A 23,754-nucleotide genomic window follows, 5' to 3' on the forward strand; every position below is an offset into this window, starting at 1 on the left:
TATAAGTACATAATATATACATTTATTTATAAATATATCCGTATCTATGAGTGTGCGTGCTACAACTATGGCTACCCAACAGTCCTGGGATAGTTTCTCTTGTTTATTGTTTTTATTATCACTAAAATTAACGATCACATCACATGTTATGCCAGAAATACATTCAGCTGCAGGGAACCGTATACCCAATTAACAGGGGCTCCAATATATTGACATTGGTTTTCCTCGCGTCACAGAAGCGTGGGGACAGGCAGCAGCTCAAGGGCGCACCGAGGACCCAGACTCCTTCTGTCTCTCGCCCCACGGTCCTCTCGCTCTGTTGGTTTCCCATCGTCAAGCTCGGTGCCTCACGGTCCCAAGGGAGGCTGCTGTAGCCCCAGGCATCACATTTTGTGTTCAGACAGGAGGGGGGGCGGGTGGGGGACGAACAGTGCCTCGTAAGAGAAGCAGCCCCTCCCCTAGAATGGCTCCTTACCATCCCACTTGGCTGTCACCGGCCACAATGTTGTCAGATGCCCCCTTCTCTCAGGGAAGCTGCAAAGTGACCGGCTGACTTCGCCAGCCCCTGCGAGGGTGGCAGGAAAGGGAGGAGGGGATTGGGAACGTCTGCTGCGTTACCACACCACGTGGCCCACCGGGGCACCATGCTTTTATGGTTCACAGAACCGCTACGGCTGCCATTGTACCAAAGCTGCAGCTGAGGCTCAGAGGCTGCGACAGAGCTGCCAAAGGTCCCATGGTGCGGCGGCCGTGCAGAGAGGACCGGAGCGGAGCCCGCAGAGCTTTCCAGTACACTGCACTGCCCGTTGCCCCACGTGATCTGCGGGCTTCACGCTCGCTTGGCCCAGAGAGTCATTCCATGGCCAGGTGAGCGAGTGTGGCCATCGCCTTCCTGGAGGGCAGAACAGGGACTGGGGAAATACCACTGGGGGCTGTCTGAGAGAAACCCAGGTGGCTTCTCAGAGGCGGTGACCCCCAAGTTGGGACCTGAAACTCCTTAGCCAGGGATCCAGACTCTTCAGCCTGGCCTCTGCCTCCTTCCCTGCCAGGCCCGCCCCTGGCCCAGACCCTGGCCCAGAACTCACCTCGGTGCATGTTTGTTGAATGAATAACTTGAAGACTATAGAGCAAGAGGATACAAAAGCAGGACAAAACGGTCCACTTCTACAAGGTCGTAAGAAAGCTTAGCAGGAGCACAGCGTGGGCTTTTTCTCCCGAAGGTGAAATGAGGAAACTAATGAAATGTTAGGTAGGGTGGGTGGGGGAAGGAACAGGCTGCCTCATGGAGAGGGTTTCCTTGGGCTGAAAGGCACCCAGGGCCAACAGCATCCCCGGGGTCTGTCCCAGGGTTGAGAGAAGCCTTCCCGCGCCCCGCTCCAGACCACACCCCCACCCCCTGCCTTCTTTCCCGGGCCCTGGCACCTGTCCCAGCTACCACACCCTCCATTTCATCCAGGGGAATCCTTCTAAGATAACAACCCGTCCATGTCACTGCTCAGCTCGAAGCCTTCTGGGGCTTCCCCGTGATTGCCTCCCACCTTCACCGCTCCTACCCTGCTCCAAAACCCTCCATGGTTCCCCTCTACACTGAAGATAACATCTGATCTCTTCAACAGCGGCCCCCAAAGGCCTGTATGATCCCGGCCCAGCCCATCTCTCCCAGCTCACACCGACTCCTGACCGCCCCCCACCCCCATGCCCTGCACACCAGCCACCCCGCACTCCTCATTATCCTGGAACGCCTCTCTCCTTCTCTCTCTCTAAGAATTTTTCACTTATTTATTTTTTGTTTTAGAGAGATTGAGAGCATGCGCGGTCAGGGGAGAGGCAGAGGAAGAGAGAGAGACAGACAGACAGACAGAGAGAGGGAATCCCAAGCAGGCTCTATCTCATGACCCTGAGATCATGACCTGAGCCAAAATCAAGAGCTGGATGCTCAAGCTACTGAACCACCTAGGCTCCCTCCCCCACTTTCTCTCTTGCTCACATGATGTCCCCTCTGCCTTCTCCCATTCCTCTTGACCTGGCTGGCTTCCATGCATTCTTCAGGATGTCTGGCCTGACTCCTGGCCCGTGTCAGGTGTCCCTTCAGTGCACCCCTGTGCACCTGTGCTGCCTCCACCCCTGCACCCCCCCCCCCACGATCCAGGAGCTCCCTGGAAGACGTGTCCCTGGCCACTGCACCCCCAGCACCCCCAGCACCCGGCAAACCCAGTCACGTCCATGCCGATCTGTCACACCCACACATGGAAGTGACGCCTGGCCTACGGTCAGTTGTCGGCTCACACCAGGCCCTGGGGCCGAACCAGGAGCCTGTCTGTAGCCCCTCTCCCTCCCTGCATCACCGTGCACCTTCGGAGATGGGAACTGATCTTATTCTTTGAGCACCTGCCGGGCGCGTCACGGAGGCTGCTTCATCCGTGCCTCCCAACAGCTTGGGAGTGGGCGGCGTTTTCCCGGCTGATGGATGAAGAGCCAGGGCCCAGAGGGGAAAGACTTGCCTGGAGTCCCACAGAAGCCCCACGGCTTCCAAGATTCACTGGGTCTGAGCCAGCTTGGCTGACTCAAGTGCACGCTCTTCTCCACAGCACACTGAGTCTGGGTGATGGGTCAGATTCTTCTCTGCATTCCCTAAGGCACCTGACCCAAAGCAGGTGGCAAGGACTACGGCTACAGCAGGAAGGAGTAGGACCCTGGAGGCAGGCCAGAGGTGGGCAGGGGCTCAGGGCTGGCACTGGTAGGACACCAAAGATGGCCTCCTCAGCCACCCTGCACAAACTCCCCTCTCCAGCCTGACTCTGGCCTCACCACCCCTCATGCAGACACTGTTCCAGGCCCTTTCCTGGCCCCCAGACTTCCTTTTTCCAAAGCCTCTCCTTCTCCAGTAGCCTGCCCCGCCTCCACCCCAAGGCTCCCCATGACCTACAGAACAGAGCCCAGGTCCCTCCTCTGACCCCCTCAGCTCTGACATTCTGTTTCCACCCCCACACTGGCCCCAGATGGCGTGGGGACCGCACCCAGGGTGAGGGGCACAGAACATGGGGAGGCACGTGCACTGGCTTGTTTATTGCATAAAGTCTTGGAGACTCGGTAAGGCACGGAGTCCGGGAAGGGGGCGGGGTGCCCTGGGGGACGTGGTCAGGAATATCCAGGCCTCAGTGCTGGGCACCCCATCGTGGGGAGTGCTCCCACTCTCCGAGTGGCTCTGAGTGCTTCTCTCCTTCAGGACCCTCTCCTGGGGAGCCTGAGCATAAGGGGCCCTTTTTGTCCCAAGAGGGGGAGTACAGGTGACAGGGGACAAAGGTAAGGAAGAGGCAGCTCTGTGGTCCGGATCTCATCCCTGAAGGCACTAAGAACAGGGGGCCCAGCTCAGAGGCGAGTCCTGGAGGGGGGTAGGGGTAGGGGCTCAGCGTGGCAGACTCACTGAGCCCGGAGACTCCGAGCGGGCTGGCTGCAGGGGGCCGCCTCAGCTGAAGTCTCGGTTCGGCAGGAGGAGGGGGGCCACCAGGGTCCACAGGTAGAGAAGCAACCCCGCCCAGCTGGCACAGATCTTCACCCACACGGCCGTCCACGTGCTGATCATCTTCCGGGCCTCGCCGGGTCTGCGACACACCATGATCCCAGTGAGCCGGGCCCCCGGCGCCGTGACCGCAGATCTGGCCCTGCCCTTACGACCCCGGTGCGACCTCTGACCTCGACTCTGGCTCTGACTCTGTAACCCTAGCCCCCCTCTCTTGATAGGTTTGACACCTGGCCTTAGCTATGTCTTTGACCCCAGATGTAGCTTTCGACAAATACCACCGACCTGACCCTGACCTCAATTTCAACACTGACCCCGTCCTAGACTATGTTATAACCTCACTTGGGGACCCTGGAGCTCCAGTCCTGACCTCCAACCTGGCCTCTGACCCTCAATCCTGTAACTCCATCCCTGGCCCCTGGTCTTATGACCAAGTTCTGATATCTCTGACCTTAAATCTGCCCCTTGACTTTTAAATCGTAGCTCCTTGACCTGGAAACTTCAATCCTGGCTTTACGGCCTGCTAGCCCCAATTTTAACCCAATGGCCAAATCTGTGACTTTGTGTGTGCCCAATCCCAACCCTTGACCTCATGACTCTTACTCTTGACCCTGTGACTTTGATTCTAACCCCACACCCTAAATCCTAACCCTCCCGCCGTGAATCCCAACTCTGACCTCAGAATGCAAATCACCACCCATGATCTGTACACCCTCTTGTGCCCTGCACAAGCCCGCGGTCGCCTCCTTCTCAGGGGCTTAGTGAAGGTGCCAGCTGCCGAGCAGGGAAGCTGGGGCACGGACGGGCAGGCTCTGTGGAGGGTCCTGGACATCACCCAAGCCTTGAGCATCAGGAAGAACCCAGGGAGGGGCCAGAGGAGAGGACACGTGTGCCCCACACGTCCTGGCACGGCGGGTTCCATCCGTGCGCGGCCAGGCTGCACGCACCTGTACCAGTTGGTGAGCGTCATCATTATGTGCAGGGACGCGAGCACCAGGCAGAAGTGGAAGAAAGAGTAGCTGTAGGTGACGCCATTGTGCTCATTGTCGAAGGCCCGGCCCCCGCAGGTCGCCACCTGCTGCTGCTGCGTGGCCTCCAGCGCAGACGGGCACTCCTCTGTCTGCATCAGGTTGTTAACCTGCCGGTGGTCCGAGGAGCGCAGACTGTGGGGGGAGGGAGGAAGGAGGCAGGTGGGCAGTTCCAGGCGGCCTCGTGAGCCAGGGCGTCAGTCACAGCAATGGGCACAACGGTTCTGGAACCTCGGGGCCCGGTGACCTGCTGGTTAGGCGCTGGGCCCAGAAATTATCTAACTGCTTTGACTCTGAACTCCACTCCCACTCCCTCCATGGCCTGAGGCAAGACACGTGACCTCTCTGAGCCTCTGTAAAATTGGGGAGAACGGCACCTCCCTCGTAGGCTTGCCAGGAGGATTAATAAGGTAAAGCCCCTCGCACTATGCCCGGCACAGACTATAAACTAAAGAAACAAGCACTGTTACTCAGGTTGTCCATTCACCAGGTCTGTAAACAGGTACTGAGTACCCAGTACCGCCAGTGACATGCCAGGTATGACATTCACTAATAATGTTAATCATTAAGAACGCTCATTTGCTATTAAGTTCATTTTCCTTCTACTGGGTGAGCAGTTTTACCAATTATGTCCCCTTTCTTCATGTTTATAATTTAAAAATACAAGAGTAATGGTTTTTCGTCATTTCTTTTCTGTAATGAGGTCTTGGTATTTTTAACAGTATTTAATAGTTTGAGACACAAGGCAATGTCGCGGATCCAACTTGCATTTAGAAAAAAAGTGACAAGAAGGAGCTCTGGGCCCCAGCCCCACCCCATCAAGTGGAGAAGTCACTGACTGAGCTTTCGCTGACCCCGATCACCAAAACATCATGCTGACATCTAATACACAGGAGCCCAGGTCCCAGGGACGTAGCTGGGCATAGCTGTTCACACTTCTTTGCTTCCTGGATTCTAAGAACCATGCTAAGAGCAGACAGGCCCCTGGGGTGCCTGGATGGCTCGGTCATTTAAGCCCCTGACTTTTGGTTTTGGCTCAGGTCATGAGCTCATGGTTCGTGGGTTTGAGCCCCACACCAGGCTCTGTGCTGACAGCATGCAGCCTACTTGGGATTTCTCTTCTCTCTCTCTCTCTCTCTGCCCCTCCCCGGCTTGCTCGCTCTCTCTCTCTCTCTCTCTCAAAAAATAAATATATCAACATAATAAGAAAGATAAAAATAAAAAAAGAACAGACAGGCCCCGGGGCTCTCAGAGCCGCTGCCCAGTGACCACAGGCTGGGGAGGCGTGCGTTCCGGAAGCAGCGGGCAACAGCTCGGTGCCTGGATCGCCACCAGCGGGGACCATGTCCTCAAGGTCTGCGGCCACTGCATGCTCACGGCCTCAGACAGGCGGCTGCTCCTCCTGGGCCTCCAGTTTCCTTTTCTGCAAATTGGAGGTGATGTGGGCCTTTCCAGGTTGAAAAAGGGATCAAATGAGGTGATGAAGAGAGACGTTTGTGAACTGCCCAGGCTTGGCTTGGAGAAAGGGTTTTGAAAAAAAGGTCAAAACAAACGAAATGTGCAACGGCCTCAAAATGTTCCGAGACAGGTGTGCTGCTCTTAGGGGAACGGGCCCTGACCGGATGGACGACTCAGGGAGAAGAGAGGAGCAGCATAGAGGCTCCCTCCTGGCCATGAGGGGAGACATGGGAAGCAGCGCTGGGAGCCATGTAGGGCCTCGAGGAGGCAGTAATGAGTCAGCCAGATTGAGTGTAAACAGCAGTTCTGCTCAGTATTAGTGTCTGGTGACCCTCACAAAACAGTCACTCACCGCCACCCAGCTGTGCAAATAAATGTTCACAGCTATTTGCAATAAAAGCAAACACTTGGCTCCCACTCCCTGCCAAGTTCTTTTCTAAGTGCCTTACACATACTGACTCATCTATAATCTTTCAACAATCCAGTGAAGTAGGTACTATTTTTATCCTTATTTTACAGATCAGCAAACTAAGGCACAGAAAGAAAGGTTAAGTGACCTGCCAGAGATCACCCTGTTGGTAAGTGGCAGTGACAGGTTCAAACACAGGCAGTTTGGCTCCAGGGTCCATACCGATAAACACTTGCTAAGATGCCCCTTTAAAAAAAGTTGTAATTGGCACAAACAACAGACACTCAGATCAATGGAACAGAATAGAGAACCCAGAAATGGACCCACAAACGTATGGCCAACTGATCTTTGACAAAGCAGGAAAGAATATCCAGTGGAATAAAGACAGTCTCTTCAGCAAGTGGGGCTGGGAAAACTGGACAGCAACATGCAGAAAAATGAACCTGGACCCACTTTCTTACACCATACACAAAAATAAACTCAAAATGGAGGAAAGACCTAAATGTAAGAGGGGAAGCCATCAAAATGCCCGAGGAGAAAGCAGGCAAAAACCTCTTTGATCTTGCCCACAGCAACTTCTTACTCAACACGTCTCCAGAGGCAAGGGAAACAAAAGCAAAAATGAACTACTGGGACCTCATCAAAATAAAAAGCTGCTGCACAGCAAAGCAAACAATCAGCAAAACTAAAAGGCAAACAACGGAATGGCAGAAGATATTTGTAAATGACATATCAGATATAAAGGGTTAGTATCCAAAATCTATAAAGAACTTATCAAACTCAACACTCAAAGAAAAAAATAATCCAGTGAAGAAATGGGCAAAAGACATGAATAGACACTTCTCCAGAGAGGACATCCAGATGGCCAACCGGCACATGAAAAAATGCTCACCATCACTCATCATCAGGGAAATACAAATCAAAACCACAACGAGATACCACCTCACACCTGTCAGAATGGCTAACATGAACAACTCAGGCAACAACAGATACTGGCGAGGATGCGGGGAAAGAGGATCTCTTTGCACTGCTGGCGGGAATGCAAGCTGGTGCAGCCACTCTGGAAAACAGGATGGAAATTCCTCAAAAAATTAAAAATAGAACTGCCCTAGGACCCAGCAATTACACTACTAAGTATTTATCCACGGGATACAGGGGTGCTGTTTCGAAGGGACACATGCACCCCCATGTTTATAGCCGTACTATCGACAATAGCCAAAGCATGGAAAGAGCCCAAATGTCCATCGATGGATGAATGGATAAAGAAGATGTGGTATATATATATGTGTGTGTATACATATATATATACAATGGAGTATTACTTGGCAATCAAAGAGAACAAAATCTTGCCATTTGCAACTACATGGATGGAACTGGAGGGTATTATGCTAAGCGGAATTAGGGAAAGACGAATATCATATGACTTCACTCATATGAGGACTTTAAGACACAGAACAGACGAACATACGAGAAGGGAAGCAAAAATAATATAAAAACAAGGAGGGGGACAAAACATAAGAGACTCTTAAATATGGAGCACAAACAGAGGGTTACTGGAGAGGTTGTGGGAGGGGGGATGGGCTAAATGGGTAAGGGGCATTAAGGAATCTACTCCTGAAATCATTGTTGCACTATATGGTAACTAATTTGGATGTAAATGTAAAAAATAAAATTTAAAAAATAAATTTAAAAAAAAAGTTGTTATGTGGGTGCCTGGGTGGCTCAGCCGATTGGGCATCTAGTTCGGCTCAGGTCATGATCTCACGGTTCGTGGGTTTGAGCCCTGCATCGAGCTCTGTGCTTGGAGCCTGGAGCCTGCTTTGGACTCTGTGTCTCCCTCTCTCTCTGCCCCTCCCCCTCTTGTTCCCTCTCTCTCTCTCTCTCTCTCTCTCTCTCTCTCTCAAAAATAAAAATAGACATTAAAAAAATTTGTTTTAAGTTGTGTGATCTTAAGTATGAGCTGCCCCCTCTCAGGTGACACTGTAGGGGTCACGACCACCCTGGGCATTGGAGGTTACCCTCTTCCTTTTATGAAGAGGAAACTGAAGCTCAGAAAGACCACACAGCAGGTGAGTGACAGAGCCTGTACCTGCTGACCCCAGTCCAGGCTTCTCCCCTGCCCCCACAGGCGCCTGCCCCTACCGAGCTGGGCACGTGCCAGCCGGATGTGCAAGAAGCGTCCCTGGCCCAGGAGGCAGCGTCCAACCCTGCCTCCGCAGCCCAGTCATGCTGTGCCCCCCTGAGGGACTCGGTTTCTCCACTAGCACAATGCTGGACATGCACATGTCGAGCGCGCCGCCCGGCCTGGTGTCTTGGCTCCCACATCTTCCCCTTGCTCGCGCCATCAGGCCCCGCCAACGTGACACCTCCCCAGAAGCCAGACCCCCCCCCCCACTCTACCTGATGAAGACGGTGCACAGGATAAAGATGATGAGCCCCACGATGCTCGGTGCATCCCACCAGTGAGTCTCGTAGCCCTCGGGGCCTGCCAGGATCGTCCCGTTGCTCAAGTGGGTCAGCAGGTGAGGGTTGCATTTCTGGTCTAGGGATGGGAGACCAGTCACCCTCAGCCCATGCAGGCCAGGTCTGAGGTAGGGCAGACAGCCAACCCAAATGGACAGACAGACATACAACTGACCATCCAAATCCCAGCGACAGACAGAACTTAGCAGACAGATGACAGGGAAATAGATCCTGGAACAGAGAGGGTCCTCCTACTCCCTGAAGGACTAGCATGAGGAACAGGCTGGGCTGAGGTGTCCCTGACACCTGTGAGGGTCTCCAGCCCCCCCAGAAGGTCGCTACTGACCCAGGAATGAGCCCAGGCTTCCTCGAATCCAGGCCTGTACTCACCAGGGACACTGGACAGGGCCAACCAGGTGACAAATGTGGTGTAGAGCGTGATGACGGAGGCCTGCAGCAGACCCGAGTTGGGCTGGGCGTCCTGGCAGAGGCAATCCATCAGGAAGACCCCGTCAGACGTGGGGGACACCCCACCCACACCTAGCCCACTCCCTCCCAACCAGGGGACCTCAGAAAGCCCCAGCACCCTAGGGCCATCCCACCCCACACCCTTCGGGAAAACACAGTACCCAGGACACCCACCACCCACCCCGGCTGCCCAAACATGGAGTCTCCATTCTCTCTCTTAACAAATCATCTCAGTCTCTCCCCTGCTGAGAACGCTTCACTCTGAATTAAAGCCCTCCAGGTTCACCCCCTCGCCCCCTCAAGCTCCTCCCTGCCCACCTCCCACCGCAGGGCAGCCACAGTGGCCTCCACTCTGTCCACAGAACCCACCAAACCCTCTCCCCCACTCAGGGCCTTTGCACTTGCTATCCCTGCATCCGACTCTAGATTTTGGCTCAGGTCACGATCTCACTGTTCATGGGTTCAAGCCCCACATCAGGCTATGCGCTGGGAGTGCAGAGCCTGCTTGGGATTCTCTCTCCCCCCTCTCTCTCTGCCCCTCCCCCCGCTTGTTCTCTCTCCATCTCAGAAAGAAAGAAAGAAAGAAAGAAAGAAAGAAAGAAAGAAAGAAACTAACTTTTAAAAAAAGCACAGGGTCTGGAGCCAGTCTGCCTGTTCCACCCCTAGCTCTGCCCCCTACCAGCTGGGTGACCTCAGGCGAGTGTCTTTCCTCCTCCAAGAAAGTATGAAAGTGGAAAGTGGGGACGATGATGGTGCACGACTAAATGACAGGACAGATGCCATCGACTGGTAGCTATGGTTATTCTTCCCCCTCTTCTCCACAGCCGTATCCCCAACACCTACAAGAGGGCCTGGTACACAGTAAGTGTTCCGGAAGTATTTGTTGAACGAATACTGATTGCTGTGTGAGCTGGGACAGAGGGATCACCCTCTGTGGGCTTCAGTTTTCTCATCTGGAAATGAGGCTCTGACCAGAAGGGAGGTTCCCCACCTTTCTGCTAAAGACCCTCAAGGGCTACCCAAGCTAGCTGTGAAGTCCCTGGTGGGACGAGATCCCCAACCACGAGGCACCCCTGGGCTCAGAGGCTTTCTGAAAAGCACACGATGACCTGGGGAGCCCCACCCATTACCCTAGATGTTCTGGGACTTGAAAGTGTGGAACTCCCAACACCCCTTATTGAGGGGTCTAGGAACTGTTGCTCAGTGGTCCTCCCTGACGGTCTCCCGATTTCCATAAAGACCAACAACGATAACAACAGTTAGCGTCTGATGGATACTTATACTCCCGACCCTGTTCTGTGTGCTCACAAACTCGATCTCCATCCTGCAAATAACTCCAAAGACTAGGTATTATCCTCATTTTTACATTTGAGAAGAGAAAAGCACAGAGAGGTTACGGCACTTTCCTAAAGACACCCAGCATGTAGATGTGCAAACTGGGACTCCAACCCAGGGAGGCTGACTTGGGAGTCCACACTCTTAGCCCAAGCCTCTGTGACTAACAGCCCCGTCCCAGGACCCCAAGGTTCCCACCAGAAGTCCCACACACCAAGGGGCCTGGCATCAGGATGGGCAAAGACAGGCGGGCTCACCTGGACCTTGGGCAGGACGGCGACAATGGAGACGCAGACACAGAGAGTGAGGTTGAGGCCGATGAAGACCTTGCCCTCGTAGCAGGGCCCGGGGTGGGTATAGTAGATGAACAACAGCGTCACGGCCGCAATGGACAGCGTGTAGAAGAGGAGGGTGAAGAAGAAGAGGCCTGGGCAGGAAGGGTGGCAAGCAGCAGAGTCAGGAGGCGCAGGGACCCCCGAGCCCTCCGGGGGCTTGTCGGGCAGTCCCCTGTGTGAGCCCTCAGCTTCCTCATCGGAGGAATGACATCGGAGTCTCCTGAATGTCTGTCATTCACCAACACCCGAACTGAGACGGCTCCCTTGCCATAAAGAAGTTAACCATGCAAAGAAATATGACGGACACACAACAGTCTTTTAAAAAGCCAACTGGAGGGGCGCCTGGGTGGCGCAGTCGGTTAAGCGTCCGACTTCAGCCAGGTCACGATCTCGCGGTCCGTGAGTTCGAGCCCCGCGTCGGGCTCTGGGCTGATGGCTCGGAGCCTGGAGCCTGTTTCCGATTCTGTGTCTCCCTCTCTCTCTGCCCCTCCCCCGTTCATGCTCTGTCTCTCTCTGTCCCAAAAATAAATTAAAAACGTTGAAAAAAAAAAATTAAAAAAAAAAAATAATAAAAAAAAATAAAAAGCCAACTGGAGGGGCACCTGAGTGGCTCAGTCAATTAAGCATCCGACTTCGGCTCAGGTCATGATCTCACGGTTTTTGAGTTAGAGCCCCACATTGGGCTCTGCGCTGACAGTGCAGAGCCTGTTGGGATTCTCTCTCTCTCTCTCTCTCTTGCTCTCTGCCCCTCACCTGCTTGTTCTCCCTCCCTCCCTCTCTCTCTCTCGCAATTAAAAAAAAATGAAAAGTCAACTGGATGCATAGTGACCTGCTGAAGCCCTGCTCTCTGTCAGAGAGAGACCAGCGTGAGAGAGGCGTGAAACCAGACCAGCTCCTGAGTGAGCCTTTCTCCTTGATCGGCTCAGAAAGACAGCTGAACAGGCACCCATCCTGCCACGGGGGCTTCAGTGACCGAGTGTCATTTGGCTGGGTCTGGGCTGGCTGTGCGTGGCCCATCCTGTGGGAACCGCTGAACTCAGACCCTTCCAAGGCCTCTCCAGTTCGGCTCTCCTCTGACCACCCCCTCATGTGACCCCAGAGCCAGCTGCCCCGTCCCTCCATCTGCCCTGGACAGTTCAACTGCTGCCCTGGGGCAGGGGGCTGTTCCAGATGCCCTCGAGGCTTTCCTGTAGCTGCGGGGACGCCCTGACGCTCAGGAAGTCCCAGTCCCCGGGGTCTGGAGGCTGAGTGGCGGTGCTCACCTGCATACCAGGCCCGGGAGTCACATTCCTCAGCCTTGCCCAGCCACCGCTGGTTCCAGGAGTGTGCGAAGTCGATGAACAGCACCAGCTGGATGAGGATGAAGAGGAAGGAGCCCACGACACCACAGTAGAACCAGACTGGGTGGGGAGAGGGGAGGGAGAGGTGAGGGGAGAGGAGGCGAGGCCGTAGGGGAGCAGCCTGAGCGCCAGGCTTCCTGGGATTTATGCAGCAGGCACGATCCCGTTGTCTCCCTCTCACACCCATTTATCCAGTCGACAACCATTCATGCCACGCCCCTGCGATGGCGACACTGAGGAATAGCAGAGTCCCTGGTCTCAGGGATGTCCCTAGCCATGCACAGAGATGCTGCGTGGCAGGTGGCAGGGTCAGGCTGAGGCACGTTCCGCAGGCCCCCCCACGTTGTCTAAAGGCCATGTGGCCAAGCACCAGGCTGCTGTCTCCCTGGGTGGAGGGGGGCAGCGACCCGGCCAGCAGCCTGGGGTCTGTGTGCCGAGGCAAAGAGCAACCCCCACCAGTGCTCCTCCCTCTGGAGACCCCACCTCCCCCCTGGCAGCCCCCATCCCTCCCACCAAGGCCGCCTACCGTTGGAGAAGGAGCCGTCAGGGATGTAGAATGCGCCCACGGTGATGCCCACGAGGACCAGGAACTTAAAGAACCAAAATCTATTGGGGGTGGCGAGGAGAGCCAGGGGGGCTAAGTGGGGGGTGGGCCCCAGAACTCCCACCCCCAAAGAGCAGGTACTGGGACAGGTGAAGAGGGACTTTCTAGTGGTCTGCTGGGCACAGAAAGTCTGTCCTGGCCCTTGAAAAACCCTGAGGGGCAGAGGGAAGGACCAAGCTGGAGTGACAGTGATCACCCAGGTTCCTGCCCCAACCGTGTCACTACAGTGCTGTGTGGCCTTAGCATGTTCTTGCCCTCTCTGACTTACTCATCTGAGAAGTGGGAGCAACTAGCTGAGCTGATCTCTGTGCTTTGGTGGCTCCTGAGTGGGGGCAGGGCCTGGGCTGGAGTCGGGCAGGGGGTCCTAGCTGCGGGCAGGAGGGGCGCCCTCACCCGTTCTGGATGGCAGCCCTGGGGTCCCGGCTGCTGCGCACGCAGAGCATGAGCAGGGTGAAGAGGAAGAAGAAGGCTGCCGTCGCAAAGCACATGCGGTAGACGGCGCGGTGGCCGAGCAGGGAGCCACAGTCGATGTGGCCCTGCAGGACGACGGGGGTCCCGGCCCCCTCCTCACACACCCACGGCAGCTGAGGGGAGAGAGAGCAGCGTGAAGGCCCCTGCCCCCGGAACCCCGGGCCGACTCTGCCAAGGCTTGCCACGAGGGAAGCCCCCTCCTTCCCCTCCATCTGCACCCCTGCCCACCGCTGGGGCTGAACTCCTGAGAGTGAGCGTCCCCCCCCCCCCCCCCAGCCCGGGACAGATGGGGACACAGAGTCCAGTCACAGGTCGTTACTCTCTGCGTGTCTCCCTGCTGTCGCACCTGCAGCCTCAGGACCTCATGGCTCTGTCGAAAGCAGGGCTCCCCCTAGTGCTCTCCTCCATCACCCACATCAGAACCCCCGGAGATTCTGGGGGAAAGTGAGACTCCAGGGCCCCTCTCGGAGTCTCTGAGGCGGGGGCTGAGAGTCTGCATTTCTAGCACACTCCCCAGGGCATTCGTACCTTCCCACACGCGCACACATGTCAGGGCCACTGGCCTAAATGTCGCCCTGGATCTGTGCCAGGCTATGAAACGCGGAGAGGAAGGGAAGAGAGGACCCCAAACGGGGCTTGAGCACTAAGGAGGGGACAGCATGCCCCGGGGCCAGTGTCCAGGGGACAACGATGATTAGTAAGATTCCCCAAGGGAGACTTATGAGAAGCCAGAACTCCCACGTGAGGTTCAAACCCTCCTCCCCACGTGAAGAAACACCCCTGTCACCAAGCCGGGTCACTCCTGCCCAGCGTCCTCAGAGGGCTGGGCACCCCCAGCCTGCAGCAGCGGGGCCTTCGCTGCGGGCCAGTCCTCCAGGCCACCTCGCTCCCCTGCCTGCCCTCAGGGCCGCTCACCTTGTAGAGCTGACTCTCCACACCAGGGCTCAGCATGATGACGGACACCAGCACCCCCAGGAAGAGAAAGGCCGTGAAGATGAGGCGGGTCACGGTGGAGTTAGGACTGGAGGGACAGCAGCTGCACAGGATGCAGGGGGCAGAGCCGCAGAGGCAGGACGCCTGCAGGGGAGGGCAGGACGGCACCCTTACTCCCCCCCTCCTCTCCCCTTCCCCATCCGAGCAGGAGCACCCATGACCACCCCTCCTTCCCTGTCCCCGAATCCTGGCAGAGCCTGCCCTCCTCCTGCCAGACAGGGGCGCACCTCCTCCCCAGATATTATCCCATTTAACTTACAAGCCCCAGAGGAAAGCAAGCCTCGAAAAGGTTGGGTCACACTGTTTCTGATGCAGGGGGAAGCAGAGTGGTAAAAGATAGATAGATAGATAGATAGATAGATAGATAGATAGAGCGATCCATCTAGAAGACCAGCTCTGGCCCTGATAAGCTGTGTGACCGTCTTTAACTCACTCAACCTCTCTGAACCTCAGTTTCCCCTTCTATAAGATGGGAATCATAATGGTACCTACTTGTCACAGGAATTTTATTTCATTTTATTAATGTTTTATTCATTTTTGAGAGGGAGTGAGCAGGGAGGGGAAGGGGTAGGGGAGACAGAGGATCTGAAGTGGGCTCTGAGCTGACAGCAGTAAATCCGATGCGGGGCTTGAACTCACGAACTGTGAGATCATGACCTGAGCTGAAGTCCGGACACTCAACTAACTGAGTCACCACATGCCCCAGGAATTTTAAATTGTAACCCGCTCAGGCTTCCTTTCTCCACTCCCCGCTTAGCTTCTCTCCATAGGACTTACTATCATCTGACTGGCCTTCTATTTTACTCATGTGTGTCCCCCTCCTGTTTCTAGCACGTCAGCTCCACCAGGGCAGGGGTTGTGGTCGTCCCAGAAAGCGGGGGATAGTGCCTGGCTCACAGCAGGAGCTCAGTGACTACCTAGTGAACAAAGGCAAAGTGTCTGGCATAGCCCCAGACATATGTTAAGACCTCAAGAAACATTCAGAGAAACGCCTGCTGAATGAATGGAATGTAGAATTGTGAGTGGCTGTGATTTCCTGCTCCAGGGCGGTCTAACCCTTTCCCTCTCCCGGCTCCTCTGCCCAAGCTGGCGCCAGTCAGCCCCTGGCCTCCCTGGGACTGGCTGAAATCACTCTGGGGGCTGCTGATGCCACAGTATTCACAGCTGGCGCCCCAAAAGAAGGCTGACCCTCCTGGGAACCGGGCCCGCCACCAGATATACCTGGTCACCCGTCTATCTTCCCCCAAACAGCCCCAGCTCCTCACCCAGGCATTTAAGAGTCAACAGCAAGAAGGACACCAGCTCTGCCTCCTACAGGAACACACTCAACGATCATTACGCCTGTCCTGGTAGGTGCTGCCCTGAGAGTCACTGAGGGGGGCCCACTTTAGACTGGGGGTAGTGGGTCCCCTCCCTGAACAAGTGACATTTAAGCTGAGCTGGAGAATGAGGAGGCGCTCTCCCGACCAAGGGGAAGAAAGAGTGTTCCAGACAGAGGGAACAGAGGCGGAGGCTGCTCTGGGGCAGGCAGGAGCCGGACGATGGAGGAAGAGAAAGAGGCCGCTGTGACGGAAGCTTTGGCGAGCAGGGAGTGGCGAGGTTGGCCAGGCTGGCGGGGCCCGGCAGCCACGTGCAGCCTAAGAGCAGAGGGCATCCATCAAGGGGTTGAAGCTGGGGACAGGAACAGCCTTACACTGCGAGACTGGCTCTACGGAGAGCAGGCTGAGAGGGACCCAGCACCCTACTTTCTGGACTGGTCACCAGACACACAGCACACTCTGCTTGAAATGTAGCTGCCCTCCCGTCTCCCCTTCCCTTCTTCCCAAGAATAGAAACGCCCCTGGAAATGCCCCGTTACCCATCTCTCTCACCCGCACAGCCAAGTACAGTGAAATGAAATACTTGCAGAATGAATTTCTTCTTCATGGCCCGAATCATAACTTGTCCAGCAACTCACGGTTACACCTTGCGGCACTCACCGCAAGCCCTGCCTCCTACCCCTGGCCACCTTCTGGGGGGTGAGGGGACAAGCAAATGCCAGAAAAGTGTTTTACAGACATAAAGAACATTTTGGCTATCAGACAGACTGGCTATTAGTCCCATTTTACAGATGAGGAAACTGAGATCAGAGAGGTTAAGAATGTGCCAGAGTCACCCGGCAAGTGGACAGCAGTGCTGAGAGCCAAGGAGTGATAGTGACAGCTATCCTTTATGAGTTATCCCGTCCCAGGCACCCTGGTAAGCAAGCACCTTACCTACATTAAGTGTCGCTGACACTATGGAGTAAGTGTGTCATAACCTCCCACGTACAAATGGGGAAAATGACTCAGACAGGTGACACGACCAAGGTCACACATAGCAAGTAAGCTGAGGACCTGGGGTTTGAGCTCATGTCCGTCTGTACCAAGGGCTCACTAGCTCATCAATGGCAGTCTCATTTAATGTCAAAACAGTCCCTCCAATGCCAGAAAAAGCCAAGGGGGGCCCACAAGCACTGATCTCGGGAGCCAGAAGTTGAGGTGCCCGAGTCAGAGCCTGGCTCTGGCTTGTTACCATCTCCGTTTGAGACCTAAGAAAAGCTTCCCCACTGCAATCAGGGAAAGGGGAGGGGGCTTGGCCTTTCAATTCACTCGAATTCTTGGAGATCAAAATCCAGGTGTTGCTGACACTCGAAACCTCGGAATTTTCCCAGGGCCGGCAGCCAGACAGACCAGACCGGGGAGAGAAAGACACACACCAGCCGCCACCACCAGCGGCTTCCGGTGGGTTCTTGGGCACCTGGCAATCGTTCCTACATTCTGACCGGGTCACTCTACCTCCAGCATCGCTGCTACAAGAACCTCTTCTTACAGAACTACCAGCTCACGCGAGCAAGGGCAGACATGTGCATACACACGCGCACATGCAAGATCATCGCGGCACTGTTCACACAAGGAAAGGACTAGGGGAAAACTGAAAAGAACTAAATGCCCATCAAGACATCGTGGTCCTCCCCTAAGAGGGATTCTCTGCTGAACGCAGCAGATGCGTAGATGATACTTAAGTGGGTACGTGTAGCTAAACAGAAGTCAATATAAATTATGCCTCAATAAAGTTGATTTTATTACTAAAGAAGAAAACTTTTAAATGAAGACAAGGGGCGCCTGGTTAAGCGTCCAACTTCAGCTCAGGTCATGATCTTGCGGTCCGTTGAGTTCAAGCCCGGAGTTGGGCTCTGTGCTGACAGCTCAGAGCCTGGAGCCTGCTTGGGATTCTGTGTCTGCCTCTCTCTCTGCCCCTCCCCGGCTCTCAAAAGTAAACAAACGTTAAAAAAAATGTTTTAAATTAAGACAAAAATAAAATGGACACGAAGCTTTAGGTTTTACGGGCCTATGAGAATCTCAAAAGACTGCAAATAACCTAAATGTCCTGCACCAGGGGCCAGGGGTGGTCCATTTACTCCAAGGACTGTAACAGGGGCAGGGAAGAAAAAAGTCACCGGGCTGCAGAGCAACACAGACTAACATGTATGATGCAATGTGAGAAGCCAAGGCAGCCACGGAGCTGCTCCTGTGCTACGATTACAAACCCCCTCCCCCAAATGCACTCAGGGGAACCGCAGCAACAGAGAGGCACCAGAACACTGGCTGTGTCCTAGCAGCAGCCGGGTCCTCGGGAAGGGGAATCAGGTAGCCCCGCGTCTCAGCGTTTTCAGGCTGCAGGGCTCCTTGGCATTCAACTGGTCCAGACTTTCTAATGAAGAGTCACCCGGAAGGTAGCCTCTGCCGTTCACACACTGCCAACAACGAGGAGCTCACCTCACTACTTGAGGAGCTCAAGTCATCGTCTCATGGTTTGTGGGTTTGAGCCCCACGTCAGGCTCTGTGCTGACAGCTGGGAGCCTGGAGTCTACTTCGGATTCTGTGTGTGTGTGTCTCTCTCTCCCTCTCTGCCCCTCCCCTACTTTTGTGCTCTGTCTCTCAAAAACAAACATTAAAAACAAATAAAGCTGTATTGTTTAAAACAAACTGGCCCTCCACTTTCTGGGTATTAGTCAAAAGCAAGGACTCAAACAGGTATCTGCACACTCAAGTTTATAATAGCCTTATTCACATCAAAAGGTGGAAGTCAACCAAGTATCCGTGGACCACAAAACGCGGTCTATCCATACAGTGGAATATTACTGAGCCTTAAAAGGGAAGGAAACTCTACACATGCTACAACACAGAAGAACCTTGAGGACATTACAGTGAGTGACACAAAGCAGAAAGACAGAGAGCAGACTGGGGGGTTACCAGAGGCTGGGGAGAGGGAGGTGGGGATTATTACTGAATGGGCAGGGAGTTTCAATTTGAGAAGATGAAAAAATCCTGGAGATGGAGGGTGGGGCTGGCAGCACAACAATGAATGTAGCTCACTGCCACTGAACCCCCACACTTAAAAATGGCTACACTGGTCAGTTTCATGTGATGTGGATTTCACCACAAGAAGGAAAAAGGAGGGGGCAGTTTTCAAAGAAGAGTGAGCACTTAGCTAGGTGGGGAAGGGAAAGGTGTTCCTACAAGGGGATTGGCACCTGCTAAGCTGTGAGAAACACAGTAGCTTCGGGGCAGCTGGCAAGAGAGGCTACAGGGGTGATGGAAGGGACGGCCAAGGTCCCTGCGGGCAGTGCCAGGGAGTCTGCACTTTATCCTGAAAGCCATGAGCAAGACTGGTGCGGAGGAAGCAGAGCATCAGATCTGCATTACAGAAATGTCACTTTGGGCACAGACGGAAGACAGACGGAGGGGGTGGTGGGCGGTACCTCTGGGAACAGGGAGAGAGCGCTGGTGGAACAGATTCCAAAAGGGAAGGAAGACAGATCCCAGAGTTTTTGTTGTGTGCTTTAACTCACGATATTTCCCCCTCTCGTTCATTTGGGATGATATCATTTCGATATCATAAAAACAGGCCTCCATTTTAAATATATATACCATGTTTCCTAAGATAAATTACAAGCTCCTTGAAAACCAAAAAATAAAAGGTTAAAATGCAATCTTTTCAAGATTAAAAAAAATTTTTTTAATGTTTATTTATTTTTGAGAGCAAAAGAGCAGGAGTGGGGGAGGGGCAGACAGAGAGAGGGAGACACAGAATCCCAAGCAGGCTCCAGGCTCTGAGCTGTCAGCACAGAGCCCGATGCGGGGCTCGAACTCACATGACTGTGAGATCATGACCTGAGCTGGAGTCAGACACTTAACTGAGCCACGCACAGGCGCCCCGTTAAGATTTTATTCTTAAGTAATCTCTACACCCAACCTGGGGCTCAAACTCACAACCCCGAGATCAAGGGTTGCATGTTCTTCACTCATATGAGGACTTTAAGAGACAAAATAGATGAACATAAGGGAAGGGAAGCAAAAATAATATAAAAATAGGGAGGGAGGGGCGCCTGGGTGGCTCAGTCGGTTGAGCATCCGACTTCACTCAGGTCACGATCTCATGGTCCGTGAGTTCGAGCCCCGCATCAGGCTCTGTGCTGACAGCTCAGAGCCTGGAGCCTGCTTCGGATTCTGTGTCTCCCTCTCTCTCTGGCCCTCCCCCCATTCATGCTCTGTCTCTCTCTGTCTCAAAAATAAATAAATGTTAAAAAAAATTTAAAAAAATAAAAATAAAAATAGGGAGGGGGACAAAACATAAAAGACTCTTAAATATAGAGAATAAACAGAGGGTGGCTAGAGGATGTAAATTAAACAATAAATAAATTTAAAAAAAAAAAGACTTGCATGGTCTACAGACTGAGCCAGCCGGGCACCCCTAAAATGGTAAATTTTATGTTATGGATATTTTGCCACAATGATACAAAAAACTGGTCCCAGCAAGGATGGGATGCACCTTGTAGACTTCATGAACAGCCCCATTACTGGCTGAGCCAACCTAGGACTAGACGAAATACAAGAGAGAAGAGATCAGCCCCCAAAACACTCAGTGCACGCTCACTTCCCCCTGCAGCACTAAGAGTAATAGCCTTTTCCCCACCGTGGAACTCAGTTTCCTCTGCCATAAAATGGGCTCCTGTGGGCAGGACAGTGAAGTGGCTCAGACAGAGCCCAGGCTCTACAATCAGACAGCCGGGATGTCACGGGCTTGACCACTTCCTCGAGTGTGGTCTTGAGCATTTTATCACCCTGGGGTGCTTCGAGTAGCCACTGCAGGCCAGCTTCCTGCTAAATATACTGGTGTGTTCATCTCAGTTCCATTTCATCTTCCCAACTGAGAGAGGCCCCACCGTTCTCCCCACTTCCTAATCTCTCAGCCCTAGGGAGAGGGGACCAGTGACTGCCCACGGTCACACAAGCAGAGGAGATGGAGGGGCCGAAGTCACTGCCCTCACCAGGATCTGAGTCCCATAGTTTGACCCTTTCCTGCTCCCTCACACGTAGAGGGCAGAGAATTAGATTCTACGGCAGGCAGATATTCAAGGAGGCCCTCCCGAAACATTCGGCCGTGTGCTGGCTTGCCCTGTGACTCCCATCCTGTTGTGCGCCCATCTTTGTTTATTTTATTTTATGTATTTTAGAGAGAGAGTGAGAGAGAGGACGAGCAGGGGAGAGGGGCAAAGGGAGAAAGAGAGAATCCCGTTGTGGGACCATCTTATCTTCTCTGAGCCAGGACTCATGCTCGGCCCAATACAAATGCTGACCGAAGGGCATGATGGGCAGATGCAAATACCTCAAGGCTAGAAGTCTTCTCCAAGGATCCTCAGACTCCAGAATGTTCCAAAGATGCCCAGGAGCCCCCTATTAGAACTTTGCTCCTATGGGGCAAATCTCCATTGAAACAGGTTGTTATCAGTGTCCAGTCACACCTAACTGCACCGCTTAATACTGTGTGGCTGTGGAGAAATCACCTTCCCTCTCTGATCCAGTTTCATCATTTGTGAGAATGATTAACTACCTCACTGGGGTCACTGTGAGGACTGTATGATGGGATACATATATAGTGCTCACTGCAGTGCTGGTCTGTGCCACCACCGGACAGCGCCTGGACCAGGAAATCAGATTTTAATCTTGACTGTGCGGTTCCCTATCCGTTCACTGTGCAACCTTTGGAAAGTCAGCTAACCTCTCTGAGCCGCAGTTCTCTTCATCTACGTGTTGAGGGTTCGAGCAAACCTGTCATGTGGCTTCTGGTCTCAGCCTTGTAGGATTCCGTGACTCAGTGACCAGCTTGGGCTCCAGAGGGAATTCTCCACCCACCTTTCCAAGATGATAATAACAATAGCTCCATTCACTATTGGCCAGGAACTGGGTGGGGCACTTTTCAATCTTCCTCAAATGGCATTATGAAGGAGGCGGAGAGACCAGGCACAGGGGATTGGCAGGTCGCCCCTCAACGGGTGCCACTCCCAAGCGAGCGAGCGCAGCCAAATGGAAATCTGGTCAACTTGGAGGAAGCTCTCCCTCCCCCACCAGGAAGCAAACCCCTCTTGGCCAGGAGAGCCAGCCCAAACCTAGAATTCACTGGGCAGAAAGGGATCTCGGGGACCAGCTCTTGATTCTGCACACGTGCGCCCCCACACACTTCACAGGTGGGTAAATGGAGGCCCAGAGAGGACAAGGACTGTCCAAAGACCCACTCTACAGCTTTGCTGTGCAGATATCACTCTCAGAAAATGGTTGTGAAGTAAATCGCTAGATCCCTAAGTTGCCACCCTTACATCCCATCCTGACGCACACACAAATCAGGGACAAAGGAAAGCAAGTCCTGAGATTCAGCAGCCACCAGAGCCCCCTCTTCCTCTCTGTTCTTCTTTGTGTAGGGCAGAGGGGGAGGGAGCTGCCTGAATGAACCTCGGGTTTAATGAGGGGAAGAGGGAAAGGAGAGGGGGCTGGGAAGAGGGAAAGGAGAAGGGGCCTCCCAGCCGGGGTCTGGCTGAAGCTCCTCCCCTTTGCTGGCTGCGGGCCCCAAAGCAGAGGCTGGCTGCCCCCCACCCCAGGTCCCTGGGCCCAGGCGCCCAGGTACTCCCCCCAGTCTCTCAATTCCTGGGTTTTCCAACCCAGAGTTGGGCCCGGTGGCGGTGACAAACCAAACCGACCTCACTCAGGGGTGGCTTAGAAAGGCGGATGGGGGCTTCCTCCCCACCCGCATTTCAGGCTATGGGGCCCAGAGTGGGAAGGGGCTGGGGTTCCTTGGGGAATTGCCCGGCACTTAGCGTGAACCAGGCTGGATGAGGCAGAGACAGAGACGGACGCAGAGAGACAGAACTGGACGGTAGGACAGACGGACAGACACCCGTGAGACAATAACCGATGGAGCAGCCACGGGCGGACAAAGACAGTCGGATAAATGAACGGACAGAAACAGATGTCAGACAAATACACATGGACAAACTGAGGCAGGCGGGCAGGGCGACAGGCTGACGGACGGACTGCCGGAGGGACAGAGAAAGACACATCGCAGAGAGGGGCAGGGACCAGGCGGGCCACACAAAGAATCATAATGTCCGAGAGGGAGACGAGGGGCGCCCCGCGAGGAAGTTGGGCCAGCGGGGGCCGCGGCGCGCACCCCCACCCCGGGTTCTGGGCCTCAGTGTCCCCAGTCCCCGGGAAGGGCGCCCGCCCAAGGCCCTCCCCTCCCCCCGCAACCCCGGCGCGCCCCGACCCCTCCCCCCGGCGGTAACCCGAGCCCCGGACACCAGCTGTCCCCGGCGCCCGCGGGTCCGGGATGGGGGTGGGGGGACCGAGGGACACGGGGACCCGAGGGGCGAGGTGGCGGGGTGCGGGTCCCGAAAGACAAGTTTGGAGGAAGGAAAAAGAAGAAACTATTTGGAGGAAGACGACGGGACAAAAGTGCGGGGCCAAAGAAGGAGCCGGCGGCGCGCGGGCGGGCTCGGGGCTCGGGACTCACGCAGCTGAGCAGGGAGCAGGCGCCCAGGCAGGCCCCCATGGCGGCGGCTCGGGGCGCGGGGCGCGGGGCGCCGGCGGCGGGTTCGCTGGGGCTCCGGACGCCCGGTCCTGGCCCCGCCCCCGCCCCGCCCCGGCCGGGCCCCGCCCCCGCCCCGCCCAGCCCCACCTGCCGAAGCCGCTCGTCGCTTTCCGGCGGTGCTCGGAGCCTCCCGAAACTCACCTGGGGCAGGTGCGCCCGGGCGAGACCGGTAGGGAAAGTGAGCGGGGGGCCAGGATTCCCCGCGGCCGTGCGAGCCGTGCCGCCGACCCGACTCTGCCCCGGGTGCAAGTCCTGGTCCAAAGCGAGGGTTTGGAAATACCGAGACCCGGGTTCGAGTCCGAACGAGGCCACGGTGCGACCTTACAACACTGCCCCCCTCCCAAGGCGCTGAGGCCAAGTTGTGGTCACCCCAAACCCCTCGGT

General features: G+C 54.9%; 1 protein-coding gene across 1 annotated transcript; it reads right to left on the reverse strand.

Annotated features, from left to right (window-relative positions):
- SERINC2 (serine incorporator 2) lies at positions 1 to 23,409 on the reverse strand. The gene is made up of 10 exons (XM_060625536.3): positions 23,293 to 23,409; positions 14,347 to 14,508; positions 13,354 to 13,544; positions 12,883 to 12,962; positions 12,279 to 12,416; positions 10,939 to 11,108; positions 9,269 to 9,359; positions 8,816 to 8,957; positions 4,468 to 4,683; positions 1 to 3,602 (listed from the first exon to the last, which is right to left on the reverse strand). The coding sequence occupies exons 1-10, from the start codon at positions 23,329 to 23,331 to the stop codon at positions 3,467 to 3,469; spliced, it is 1,365 nt and encodes a 454-aa protein (XP_060481519.1). The 5' UTR covers positions 23,332 to 23,409; the 3' UTR covers positions 1 to 3,466.
- Positions 23,410 to 23,754: the final 345 nt, after the last annotated feature.

Source organism: Panthera onca, chromosome C1, assembly GCF_046562875.1.
Source record: "Panthera onca isolate mPanOnc1 chromosome C1, mPanOnc1 haplotype 2, whole genome shotgun sequence".
Classification (NCBI taxonomy): Eukaryota; Metazoa; Chordata; class Mammalia; order Carnivora; family Felidae; genus Panthera; species Panthera onca.

Excerpts from the sequence above, each read along its gene's own strand:
- SERINC2 (XM_060625536.3), bottom strand. The coding sequence starts at position 23,331 with ATGGGGGCCTGCCTGGGCGCCTGCTCCCTGCTCAGCTGC. Across the intron at positions 12,963-13,353 it reads AGGGCTGCCATCCAGAACGG|ATTTTGGTTCTTTAAGTTCC; the intron begins GTGAGGGCGCCC and ends CACCCCCAATAG. Across the intron at positions 8,958-9,268 it reads GGCCCTGTCCAGTGTCCCTG|ACCAGAAATGCAACCCTCAC; the intron begins GTGAGTACAGGC and ends TCCCATCCCTAG.